Source organism: Amblyraja radiata, chromosome 17, assembly GCF_010909765.2.
Source record: "Amblyraja radiata isolate CabotCenter1 chromosome 17, sAmbRad1.1.pri, whole genome shotgun sequence".
Lineage (NCBI taxonomy): Eukaryota > Metazoa > Chordata > Chondrichthyes > Rajiformes > Rajidae > Amblyraja > Amblyraja radiata.
Window position 1 is genome coordinate 49,370,008 of NC_045972.1, and position 13,307 is coordinate 49,383,314.

At 46.7% G+C, this 13,307-nt stretch overlaps 1 protein-coding gene across 1 annotated transcript; it reads right to left on the reverse strand.

The window, feature by feature from the left end:
- Positions 1-2,536: 2,536 nt before the first annotated feature.
- On the reverse strand, positions 2,537-8,722 carry LOC116982927 (keratin-associated protein 10-1-like). The gene is made up of 2 exons (XM_033036484.1): positions 7,724-8,722; positions 2,537-2,560 (listed from the first exon to the last, which is right to left on the reverse strand). Exons 1-2 carry the CDS (start codon positions 8,720-8,722, stop codon positions 2,537-2,539), a joined length of 1,023 nt encoding a protein of 340 aa, XP_032892375.1.
- Between the last annotated feature and the right edge of the window lie 4,585 nt (positions 8,723-13,307).

Sequence of the window (13,307 nt, forward strand, 5' to 3'; positions counted from 1 at the left end):
TACAGACAGCACCCGTAGTTGTGATCAAACCCAGGTCTCTGGCGCTGTGAGGCAGCAACTCTACCGCTGCGGCACTGTGCTGCCTATATTAATGAAGTCCAGACACATCGCTGGCAGGTGTGGGTTAGGGTCAGGTTTATACTTGCCACATCTACCGAGGTACAGTGCAAACCTTTGTTCCGCATGCTATCCACCCAGTAACTGATCCTGTCCTGGCCTGGATGTCTGCGACTTTAGGCTGTGCACGCCGGACACAAGAAGAAGATAATACTACACATACATACAGTCACATAAAACAAGTACAATAATAGGTAGAGCAAAGGGGAGTGCAGGATATAGTTCTCAGCTTTGTAGCGCATCAGTTCCACAGACAAAGTCCAATGTCCACAATGGGGTAGAGGTGAATCGGACAGTACCCTAGCTTATGGAAGGACCGTTCACAAGCCAGATAACAGAGGGGAAGAAGCTGTTCCTGAGTCTGGTGGTGCGGGCTTTCAAATGACTGTATCTTCTGCTGGACGGGAGCGGGGAGGAGGAAGAATGACCGGGGTAGGACAGGGACACGTCTTTGATTATGTCAGCTGCTTTTCCGAGGCAGCGTGAAGTGTAGATGGAGTCGATGGTGGAGAGTGTGGTCTGTGTGATGGACTGGGCTACATCTACAATGGTGGGGAGTGTGGTCTGTGTGATGGACTGGGCTACATCTACAATGGTGGGGAGTGTGGTCTGTGTGATGGACTGGGCTACATCTACAATGGTGGGGAGTGTGGTCTGTGTGATGGACTGGGCTACATCTACAATGGTGGGGAGTGTGGTCTGTGTGGGACTGGGCTACATCTACAATGGTGGGGAGTGTGGTCTGTGTGATTACACCAATTTTCACAATAGGACTGTTTCATTGCACACTCAAATGTGCAACAAAATGTAAATAGACATGTTTTTAAACTATTCCATCCCCTCAGTTTTAACTTCAAAAACCTTAATGAATGCAATGCAGCAAATCTATTATTACCAATTATAGATTTTAATTGTGGGTGTAATGTGAAAGGCCATGCTCTCATCACACGAACCATCCCCTCTGTCAGGTCACTTTGTCATCCCTGGCATTATGCTGCCTGCCTCCCATAGCCGCTGAGCATAATCACTTTGTACTGAGTCAGTGGATCTTCAAGTATCATCGGTGTTTGAGAAAATGTACCATGTCACTTACATATTCTTTGGGTTTTATTCTTGGCAAAGTGCAGAGTGTAGAAGTGCTGGTGCATTGCTTGTGTCTGCTCTCATTATTGGCTGTGTGTGTGTGTGTGTGTGTGTGTGTGTGTGTGTGTCTGCCAGTCCCAGTCTACTCTGTGCAGTGCTGTCTTCAGACATACCCACCTGTCCTTTGTCTTGTGTCTTAGGCAGAGCTAGTTAGTTAAAAGGAGCTGAACGCTAGTGGGTGTTGGCTGTGCTGAGCCGAGTGCAGGATCCTCTCCACTAATTGCCAATCGTAACAGGCGCAATTAGCCACTACAAGCCTTCAGAGATGGCCCCCACGATTCCTGCAGGTATCAGCCTTCTCTAGATAAAGGCTGAAATATGCTGCATCTATCGGGAGATTTGCAGACAAAGATGTCACACTCCACCAATTATACCCGGCGACAAGATAAAGCAGGACAAATATATGCAGTTTAACGGGAGTATACACCACCCACTCCTCACTCTCAACTTCATATACCTTTCAATTAACACAAGGCACCAGATCTATTCTCACCATCTCCTTCCAGTGGAACAAATACTTTGATAACAAATATTAATAGTTACCTGCTAAACCATTTAATGATGTTTGCATTTCCAATTTTTCATTTGGTCAATATTAAAACTGGTCTTTGTGTAAGAGCATATCGGTACATCTATATATTACCAGTGTTCAATTCTATTGACTCGTATTTAGTGAATTTTTTGCAGAGTAGATTAATTAAAAATGCAATTGGTATGAAGGATAATTACCCTGATTAGATTATGCATGGTGCTAGCGATCTGATTATGAACTTACATATTTCAATCTGACTTATGCCAGCATTAAATTTTATTTTTCTGCGAGTTTTTAATCTCAAGATGATTAAAATGTAGCTGGTGTAACTCCCTGTCATATTTATTCTCTACGTTAAAGATACAGATGTTAATAATGTTGTTTCCACATGAGCTAGACTTGGCTTTCCTTCCTCAAAAACGGACCCATTAGCCATGACATCCTTGCCTGCCCAATATTGCTACAGCCATGGTCCATGGAGGTGAAGCTGTTGCACCTTCCCAGCATCAAAGAAGAGAAATATACTTGCAATTCTTTCTTGTGTAAGAATAATTTTAAAATGTGCTTTTCCCCGCCTCATATTGCCGCAACTCTGGCCCCGATTCCCCTCCAGTGGTGAATTTACTGCACGTTCACCAAGTGAATAACATCTCAGATTATTAACAGTGCCGTCCTATCACCAATGTCCGCGCCGATTTACACCATTGAACCTACAGGAAACTGCGCTCCAGTGACTCTCTCAGCTCATGAAGTGTCCACACACGGCCCCTGCTGACATACACGAGGATAGCGTGTGACATGTAACAAGCACAGCACATGCACTGACACGTATGAGGATACTGTGTGGCGTGTAACACACTCTGACATACATGAGGATACTGTATGAAGTAAAACATCCCTACAAGTAGGTATGAGCCAGAGAATTCCACAGACTCACAACTCTCTGGGTGAAAAAGTGTTTCCTCGTCTCCATTCTAAATGGCTTATCCCTTATTCTTAAACTGTGGCCCCTGGTTCTGGCTCCTCCAACATCAGGAACATGTTTCCTGCCTCTAGCATGTCCAAACCCTTAATAATCTGATATGTTTACACAGTAAAATTAATCAGGAGGACAGTGAAACTAGTCTGAGAACTAGGGTGGGGGAGGAACATAGAAAATAGGTGCAGGAGGAGGCTATTCGTCCCTTTGAGCCAGCACCGCCATTCATTGTGATCATGTCTGATCATCCCCAGTCAATAACCCGTGCCTGCCTTCTCCCCATATCCCTTGACTCCATTAGCCCCTAGAGCTCTATCTAACTCTCTCTTAAATCCATCCAGTGATTTGGCCTCCACTGCCCTCTGTAGCTGGGAATTCCACATAGAGAGAGGGAAAGCAAGGGTTACTTGAAGTTGGAGAAGTCAATATTCGTACCATTCGTAAGCTGCCCAAGTGAGATATGAGGTGCTGTTCCTCTGGGCCTCAATCTGACAATGGAGGAGGCCCAGGACAGAAAGGTCAGTGTGGGAATGAGAGGTAGAGTTAAAGTGTTTAGCAACCGGGAGATCAGGTAGGCCCAGGCGGTCTGAGTGGAGGTGTTCAGCAAAACGATCGCCAAGTCTACTAAAGTGATAATGGTGGCTTTGGAATGAAGAATTCAAGTTTCAGGCAAGATGTGTCTCGACCCAAAACGTCACCCATTCCTTCTCTCCAGAGATGCTGCCTGTTCCACTGAGTTACTCCAGCATTGTGTGCCTACTCTATATTAGGAAGCAGGTTCATATAATTAATTACAGATTATCCACATAAATCCCAAATTCTTAAGAGACATCACAATCTTTAAGTAGTAAAGCCCAGATTCCTCCTTAAAAATATAATTTAGTCATTTGAGTTCATTTTCGTTTAGTTTAGAGATACAGTGCGGAAACAGGACTTTTGGACCACAGAGTCCATGCCGACCAGTGATCCCCACACACTAACACACACAGACACACACTGACACACACAGACACACACTAACACACACTAACACACACTAACACACACTAACACACACTAACACACACAGACACACACAGACACACACAGACACACACTGACACACACTGACACACACAGACACACACAGACACACACTGACACACACAGACACACATTAACACACACTGACACACACTGACACACACTGACACACACTAACACACACTAACACACACTGACACACACTGACACACACTGACACACACTGACACACACTGACACACACTGACACACACTGACACACACTAACACACACACACACACACTGACACACACTAACACACACTAACACACACTAACACACACTAACACACTAACACACACTAACACACACTAACACACACAGACACACACAGACACACACTGACACACACAGACACACACTCGAGACAATTTACAATAGTTACAGAAGCCAATTAACCTACAAACCTGCACGTCTTTGGAGTGTGGGAGGAAACCGAAGCAGCCGGAGAAAACCCTCGCAGGTCACGGGGAGAACGTGCAAACTCCGTACAGACAGCACCCATAGTCACGATGGAACCCGGGTCTCTGGCGCAGTAAGGCAGCAACTCTACCGCTGCGCCACCGTGCCGCCCTTTAAAAAATGTGAAAGCATCTGCTGCTACAAACTGTAATTCCACGTGCTTCTTGATGTGTGAATAATTCAGGCAGGGGGTGCAGGTCCACGGTATGGACATCTCCCTGATCCCACAGGGGAATATTTTCTCTTTGTTCAGCGAGTGGATTTCAATATTCACAGGCAGCCGAACTGGAGGAGATGATCCCACACTAATAACAATCACGGATTGCGATGCAATCTCACGGTATTTAATTCATTCAGTTGCCTTGGTATTCGGCATTTTTTGGAGCTGCTTTTCAATTGAGTCTTGGATTTTGAGTTGTCACCTCTTTTTGAAGCAGTTTGGCAGCTTTTCCAAGTCTTGTGAGTCGGTCTGTGTGGTGCTTGTCAACTCCACTCCCGCATGTAATTTAAGATAGTTAATGAGAGGTAAGCTGATGTTATTCAAAGGCACCATTGTAAGAATGGAAATGAGACAATTGAACTTTGGAAGTGAAGGCGATGGATACAACGCTAATACCAAGCCAGGGTGCTAATGAAACAGAATGGCTTGCTGTAATGAAGTAACACACAACATCGCTGCTCCAGATGTCCAAGGGAAAAATTGATCATAGATACATAGACAACAGGTGCAGGATTAGGCCATTCGGCCCTTCAAGCCAGCACCGCCGTTCAATATGATCATGGCTGATCATCCTAAATCTGTACCCCGTTCCTGCTTTTTTCCCATATCCCTTGATTCTGTTAGCCCTAAGAGCTAAATCTAACTCTCTTGAAAACATCCAGTAAATTGGCCTCCACTGCCTTCTGTGGCAGAGAATTCCACAGATTCACAAGTCTCTGGGTGAACGAGTTTTTCCTCATCTCAGTCCTAAATGGTTGACCCATTATTCTTAAACTGTGACCTCTGGTTCTGGACTCCCCCAACATGGGGAATATTTTTCCTGCATCTAGCCTGTCCAATCCCTCAAGAATTTTATGTTTCCATCAGATTCCCTCTCTTCCTTCTAAATTGTAGTGAATATAAGCCCAGTAGCTCCATTCTTTCATAAGAAGGCTGTACATTGGGGCAGAAGACTCTACCAGCTACAAACAGCACATGATAACATCACTCCGCTGATCCATACATCTGATGTTTAGCTCCATCGAAGTCACAGATGACATTGTATGTGTGAAGCTTCTATCTTTTCTCCCTGTTAGCCTGCTTTCACGCTAATGTGGGGACATTTTAAGCAACGTTGTTAAGACAGTTCATGGGTTATTTTGCATGATGTTGGGAAGTGGCCAAGTAACTAATCCTAAATGCTGGGCCAATTATTCAGGATGTCGCCAGGACTCGAGGGTGTGAGCGACAGGGAGAGGTTGGGCAGGCTGGGAATCTCTTCCTTGGAGCTCAAGAGGCTGAGGGCTGATCTTGTAGAGGTGTATGAGATTGTGAGGGAAATAGATCGGGTAGACACACAGAGTATTTTACCCCGGGGGAGGGGAATCAAGAACCAGAGGACATAGGTTTTATGGTCAGAGTATAATTTCATTTTTATTTATACTCTGAAAGATATAAAATTAAAAATTTCAGATGCAGTTTTATACCAAAGATAGACACAAAGTGCAGGAGTAACTCAGCGGGTCAGGCAGCATCTCTGGAGAAAAAGGATGAGTGATGTATCAGGTCAGGACCTTTCTTCAGGAGTGTTTGAAGAAGGGTCCCGACCCAAATCGCCCCCATCCCTTCTCTCCAAATGGCGGCATGGTGGCGCAGCGGTAAAGTCGTGCGGAGTTTGTACGCTCTCCCCGTGACCTGCGTGGGTTTTCTCCGATATCTTCGGTTTCCTCCCACACTCCAAAGACGTTCTGGTTTGTAGGTTAATTGGATTGGTATAAATGTAAATTGTCCCTAGTGTGTAGGATAAAGGTGCGGGGATCGCTGGTCGTCACGGACTCGAAGGTCCTGTTTCCGTGTGATATCTCAATAGACAATAGGTGCAGGAGTAGGCCATTCGGCCCTTTGAGCCAGCACCCCCATCCAATGTGATCATGGCTGATCATCCCCAATCAGTACCCCGTTCCTGCCTTCTCCCCATATCCCCTGACTCCGCTATCTTTCAGAGCCCTATCTAGCTCTCTCTTGAAAGTATCCTGAGAACCGCCCTCTGAGGCAGAGAATTCCACAGACTAACCACTCTCTGTGTGAAAAAGTGTTTCCTCGACTCCGTTCTAAATGGCTTACCCCTTATTCTTAAACTGTGGCCCCTAGTTCTGGACTCCCGCAACATCGGGAACACGTTTCCTGCCTCTAGCGTGTCCAAACCCTTAACAATCTCTAAACTAAAGATACTGCCTGACCTGCTGTGTTACTCCAGTGCTCTGCCTCTACCTGTGGAAGGTATCTTTGCTTTATTTACATCAGCAACCTCGTGAACTTCTAAACAAAGTTCTGGAAAACTATTGTACTACAGATTGTGGCTGAGATGGCCACAGACTGCTTCAGTCACTGGAGGGAAGGAATGGGTGAGAGAAGTGTCTCGACCCGAAACGTCACCCATTCCTTCTCTCCAGAGATGCTGCCTGTCCTGCTGAGTTACTCCAGCATTTTGTGTCTATCTTCGGTGTAAACCAGCATCTGCAGTTCCTTCCTACACACTGTTTGCCAGTCAGCGTTTGCCAGTCAGTGGGGCCAGACTCGGCTCAAATACAAACAAGTATCTAGTCTTTGTTCTCGCCAAGTTTGCCCCAGAGATGAACCTGTCACATGACAAACTTGCTGTGCAACTCCTGGTACTAACTGACAGGCGGGTGGATGGACGGACCTTCTGTAATAGTATTAGGAATGCTATTTAAAAGGTTTGTCCACCACTTATGGCTTATTGGCTGCTTTGTCATTTGAGTCAGCTGGTTGATTTCTGTGCATCTTGTGGCTTGCTTTCTGATTGAATTATATGTGACAGATGATATGTGGCTGCCTTCTAAACAGCTGGGCATGCACTTTCTCCGCATCCGTCCTCAAAGCTGAGCTCTTTCTGCAAAGTGGTGAGTTTTATTTCATGTTAAGTTTCTGCTTCAGAACATTAGCATTTCACCAAAAGTGAAACCTGCTTTGGACGACCCCATTCAGGGGTATCCGACAATGTTTTACAACCAGAAATCTTGGCAATAAATTGGAAAAATATTCCCTGGTATATCTCAAAGTTGGATCCTGGTTAACCTGGGTGTAACCCAGTACACCTTTACCATCTAGCCGGGATAGTATCGTATTCCCCGGCTCTCAGACTGAAGAAGGGTCTCGACCCAAAGCGTCACCTATCCATGTTCTCCACAGATGCTGTAGACAGACGTGTGCACAGAGACGCACGCAGACAAACACACAGACACACGCGGGCAGACACAGGCGGGCAGACACAGGCGGGCAGACACAGGCGGGCAGACACACGCGGGCAGACAAACACACAGACACAGGCGGGCAGACACAGGCGGGCAGACACACGCGGGCAGACACAGGGACGGGCAGACACACGCGGGCAGACACAGGCGGGCAGACACACGCGGGCAGACACAGGCGGGCAGACACAGGCGGGCAGACAAACACGCAGACACACGCGGGCAGACACACGCGGGCAGACACAGGCGGGCAGACACACGCGGGCAGACACACGCGGGCAGACACAGGGACAGGCAGACACAGGCGGGCAGACACAGGCGGGCAGACACAGGGACAGGCAGACACAGGCGGGCAGACACAGGGACAGGCAGACACAGGCGGGCAGACACAGGGACAGGCAGAAACAGGCGGGCAGACACAGGCGGGCAGACACAGGCGGGCAGACACAGGCGGGCAGACACACGCGGGCAGACACAGGCGGGCAGACACAGGCGGGCAGACACAGGGACAGGCAGACACAGGCGGGCAGACACAGGCGGGCAGACACAGGGACAGGCAGACACACGCGGGCAGACACACGCGGGCAGACACAGGCGGGCAGACACAGGCGGGCAGACACAGGCGGGCAGACACACGCGGGCAGACACAGGCGGGCAGACACAGGCGGGCAGACACAGGCGGGCAGACACACGCGGGCAGACACACGCGGGCAGACACAGGCGGGCAGACACAGGCGGGCAGACACAGGGACAGGCAGACACAGGCGGGCAGACACAGGGACAGGGACGGACAGACACGGACGCAGGCAGACGGAGACGGAGACAAATTTTGTTCAGATAGCTCCCATTCCTCCTCCTCATCATCCACCCAGCCTCCCGCCCTCCACCTCCACGCACAAAGTGAGCGTCTGCCAGTGACGTGAGCAATGCCCGGCTCACCAGCTGCACAGCTCATTAGGTTAAACTAAATAGCGTGGGGGAGGGGGTGACAAATTGGGAGCATATGGGTGGAGTTAAAGGGGAAGAGAGTACAGGAAAGTTACGAAAGACACCCAAATTAATGGGGCGGAAAGTTCAAGAAGGGATAAGAGAGTAAGGTCACGTACAATAGGAACCGGTGAGAGAGGGGAGGTGAATACCGAATTAAAAGTGTTGTATATGAATGCGCAAAGTATAAGGAATAAAGTGGACGAGCTTGAGGCTCAGTTAGAGATTGGACAAGTATGATGTTGTGGGAATTACAGAGACATGGCTGCAAGAGGGCCAGGGCTGGGAACTGAATATTCAAGGGTGTACCTCCTATCGAAAAGACAGAGACAGATGGGCAGAGGGGGTGGGGTTGCTCTGTTGGTGAGGAATTAAATTCAGTCCCTTGCGAGGGGTGACATAGAAACAGGAGATATAGAGTCAGTAGAAACATAGAAAATAGGTGCAGGAGTAGGCCATTCGGCCCTTCGAGCCTGCACCGCCATTCAATATGATCATAGCTGATCATCCAACTCGGTATCCTATACCTGCCTTCTCTCCATACCCCCGATACCTTTAGCCACTAGGGCCAATCTAACTCTCTCTTAAATATAGCAATGGATAGAACTAAGTAATTGTAAGGGTAAAAACACCCTAATGGGACTAATCTACAGGCCCCCAAACAGCAGACTGGATATAAGGTTCAAGTTGAAACAAGTTAAAATTGGCATGTCGCAAAGGTTATGCTACAGTTGTTATGGGAGATTTCAACATGCAGGTTAACTGTGAACATCAGGTTGGTACTGGACCCCAAGAAAGGGACTTTGTAGAGTGCCTCCGTAATGGATTCTTAGAGCAGCTTGTATTGGAGCCTACCAGGGAGAAGGCAATTCTGGATTTAGTGTTGTGTAATGAACCGGATTTGATAAAGGGAACTCGAGGTAAAGGAGCCATTAGGAGGTAGTGACCATAACATGGTCAGGTTTAATCTACAATTGGAGAGGGAGAAGGGTAGACCGGAAGTGTTAGTGTTACAGTTGAATAAAGGGGACTATGGGGCCATGAGGGAGGAGCTGGCCAAAGTTGACTGGAAAGTGACCCTAGCAGGGATGACAGTGGAACAACAGTGGCAGGAATTTCTGGGAATAATACGGAAGGTGCAGGATCAGTTCATTCCAAAGAGGAAGAAAGATTCCAAGGGGAGTAAGAGGTAACCGTGGCTGACAAGGGACGTCAGGGACAGTGTAAAAGAGAAGTACAACGTAGCAAAGATGAGCAGGAAGCCAGAGGATTGGGTAATGTTTAAAGATCAACAGAAGGTAATTAAAAAGGCAATACGGGGTGAAATGATGAGGTACGAAGGTAAGCTAGCCCAGAATAGAAAGGAGGACAGTAAAAGCTTCGTTAGGTATGTGAAGAGGAAAATATTTAGTTAAGACCAAAGTTGGACCCTTGAAGACTGAAAAAGGTGAATTTATTATGGGGAACAAGGAAATGGCAGATGAGTTGAACAGGTACTTTGAATCCGTCTTCACTAAGGAGGACACAAACAATCTTCCTGATATAGTAGTGGCCAGCGGATCTGGGGTGACGGAGGAACTGAAGGAAATCCACATTAGGCAGGAAATGGTGTTGGATAGACTGATGGGACTGAAGGCTGATAAATCCCCAGGGCCTGATGGTCTGCATCCCAGGGTACTTAAGGAAGTGGCTCTAGAAATCGTGGATGCATTGCTGATAATTTTCCAATGTTCTATACTCGGGATCAGTTCCTGTGGATTGGAGGGTAGCTAATGTTATCCCACTTTTTAAGAAAGGCGGGAGAGAGAAAATGGGGAATTATAGACCAGTTAGCCTGACATCGGTGGTGAGGAAGATGCTAGAGTCAATTATAAAAGATGAAATTGCCGCACATTTGGATAGCAGTAACAGGATCGGTCCAGGTCAGCATGGATTTACAAAGAAGAAATCATTCTTGACTAATCTTCTTGAATTTTTTGAGGATGTAACTAGGAAAATGGACAAGGGAGAGACAGTGGATGCAGTATAGCTGGACTTTCAGAAAGCATTTGATAAGGTCCCACATAGGAGATTAGTGGGCAAAATTAGGGCACATGGTATTGGGGGTAGGGTGCTGACATGGATAGAAAATTGATTGGCAGACAGGAAACAAAGAGTAGGAATTAACGGGTCCCTTTCAGAATGGCAGGCAGTGACTAGTGGGATACCGCAAGGCTTTGTGCTGGGACCGCAGCTATTTACACGATACATTAATGATTTAGATGAAGGGATTAAAAGTAACATTAGCAAATTTGCAGATGACACAAAGCTGGGTAGCAGTGTGAACTGTGAGGAGGATGCTATGAGAATGCAGGGTGACTTGGACAGGTTGGGTGAGTGGGCAGATGCATGGCAGATGAAGTTTAATGTGAATAAATGTGAGATTATCCACTTTGGTGGCAGAAACAGGTAGGCAGATTATTATCTGAATGGTGCCAAGTTGGGAAATGGGGAAGTACAACGAGATCTGGGTGTACACAAAAATGCTGGAGAAACTCAGCGGGTGCAGCAGCATCTATGGAGCGAAGGAAATAGGTAACGTTTCGGGCCGAAACCCTTCTTCAGAGATCTGGGGGTCCTTGTTCATCGGTCACTGAAAGTAAGCATGCGGGTACAGCAGGCAGTGAAGAAAGCGAATGGCATGTTGGCCTTTATAACAAGAGGAGTTGAGTATTGGAGCAAAGAAGTCCTTCTGCAGTTGTACAGGACCCTAGTGAGACCACACCTGGAGTATTGTGTGCAGTTTTGGTCTCCAAATTTGAGGAAGGACATTCTTGCTATTGAGCGAGTGCAGCTTAGGTTTACAAGGTTAATTCCCGGGATGGCGGAACTGTCTTATGTTGATAGAATGGAGCGACTGGACTTGTATACTCTGGAATTTAGAAGGATGAGAGGATATCTTATTGAAACATATAAGATTATTAGGGGATTGGACAAGCTAGAGGCAGGAAACATGTTCCCGATGTTGTGGGAGTCCAGAACCATGGGCCACAGTTTAAGAATAGGGGGTAGGCCATTTAGAACGGAGGACATTTATTTTCACCCAGAGAGTTGTGAATCTGTGGAACTCTCTGCCTCAGGGGGCGGTGGAGGCCGATTCTCTGGATGCTTTCAAGAGAGAGTTATATAAAGATATATTAAAGATAGCGGAGTCAGGGATATGGTGAGAAGGTAGGAATGGCCTAATTCTGCTCCTATCACTTTTATGACCTTATGAAGAAGGGTCTCAACCTGCAACGTCACCTATTCCTTTTCTCCGGAGATGCTGTCTGACCCATTGAGTTACTTCAGCTTTTTGTGTCTCTCTTCATTCAGCCTTCACTGGGATGTGGACATCTCCCAGCACAGGTCTGAGCTGAGCTACACAACACCTTGTCTTGTTCAGTTTAGAGATACAACGTGGAATTAGGCACTTCGGCCCACCAAGTCCGCACCGACCAGTGACCCCCGCACACTAACACTATCCTACACACACTAGGAACTATTTGCATTTACGCCAAGCCAATTAACATACAAACCTGCACGCCTTTGGAGTGTGGGAGGAAACCGTGGTTCTTGGAGAAAACCCACACAGGTCACGGGGAGAACATACAAACTCCGTACAGACTGCACCTGTAGTCAGGATCGAACCTGGATCTCAGGCGCTGTGAGGCAGCAACTCTACCGCTGCACCACTGTGTAGCCCAATGAGATGCTTTATGAGATGTTCCCGTGTGGCCTCTACCCTTTGAGTGGGCACGGTGCCTTAATCGAGTCGTGGCTACGATGTGGAACTAGGCACGTTAGACAATCCACAAACGCTCTGAATCTCCATGCATGAGGTGTGAATTCCCCCCCACCACTCCCACTAGATTACGACAGCAGCAGCAGAAACTGCCTTCATTCAAAACCATCGTTATCTGCAAATCTTAATTACTTCGGCTAAATTGTGAATTACAAATTTAAACTCTGAAATAATCAAACGGGAGAGAAGAAAAAGACCTAAGCCTATTCATTTTATGCAATTGCTAACCAGTTCTTAAATGTTTCATCACATCAAAACATTTATACTGTTAAAACCATTTAAATGTCAAATATTCCATTTCCCAGGAAGTATAAGGTATAAAATTTGCAGTACTAGTACAAAAATATTTCAAGTTAAGCAGCCACTTGTGAACAGCTGTCACGCCACAGTACTCTTATGTGTGTCCTTCATATTGTACAATAGTACTTACAGACATAATGAATGTAGTGGATGTAGGCAAAATGATACTGTAACGTACTTAAAGAAAGCTTTTATACCGGTGGCAATTCCCCCAGTATAACTGCAGTACTGCAGGCATGAAATGAGTGAGCTCGATGTGAGTCTCCATGTTTCTAAACCTTGGGTAGTGACATTCAGAGTTGGGAGATGAAGGCAGCTCAATCTCTTCAGAGAAATGCTTCATGATATGCGCTGATATAATTACCTCATCTTTATTGGCAATTTACGTTCTGCTTTTAGGGACATTTTGGAGCAAATGTGGTTTTCTTCC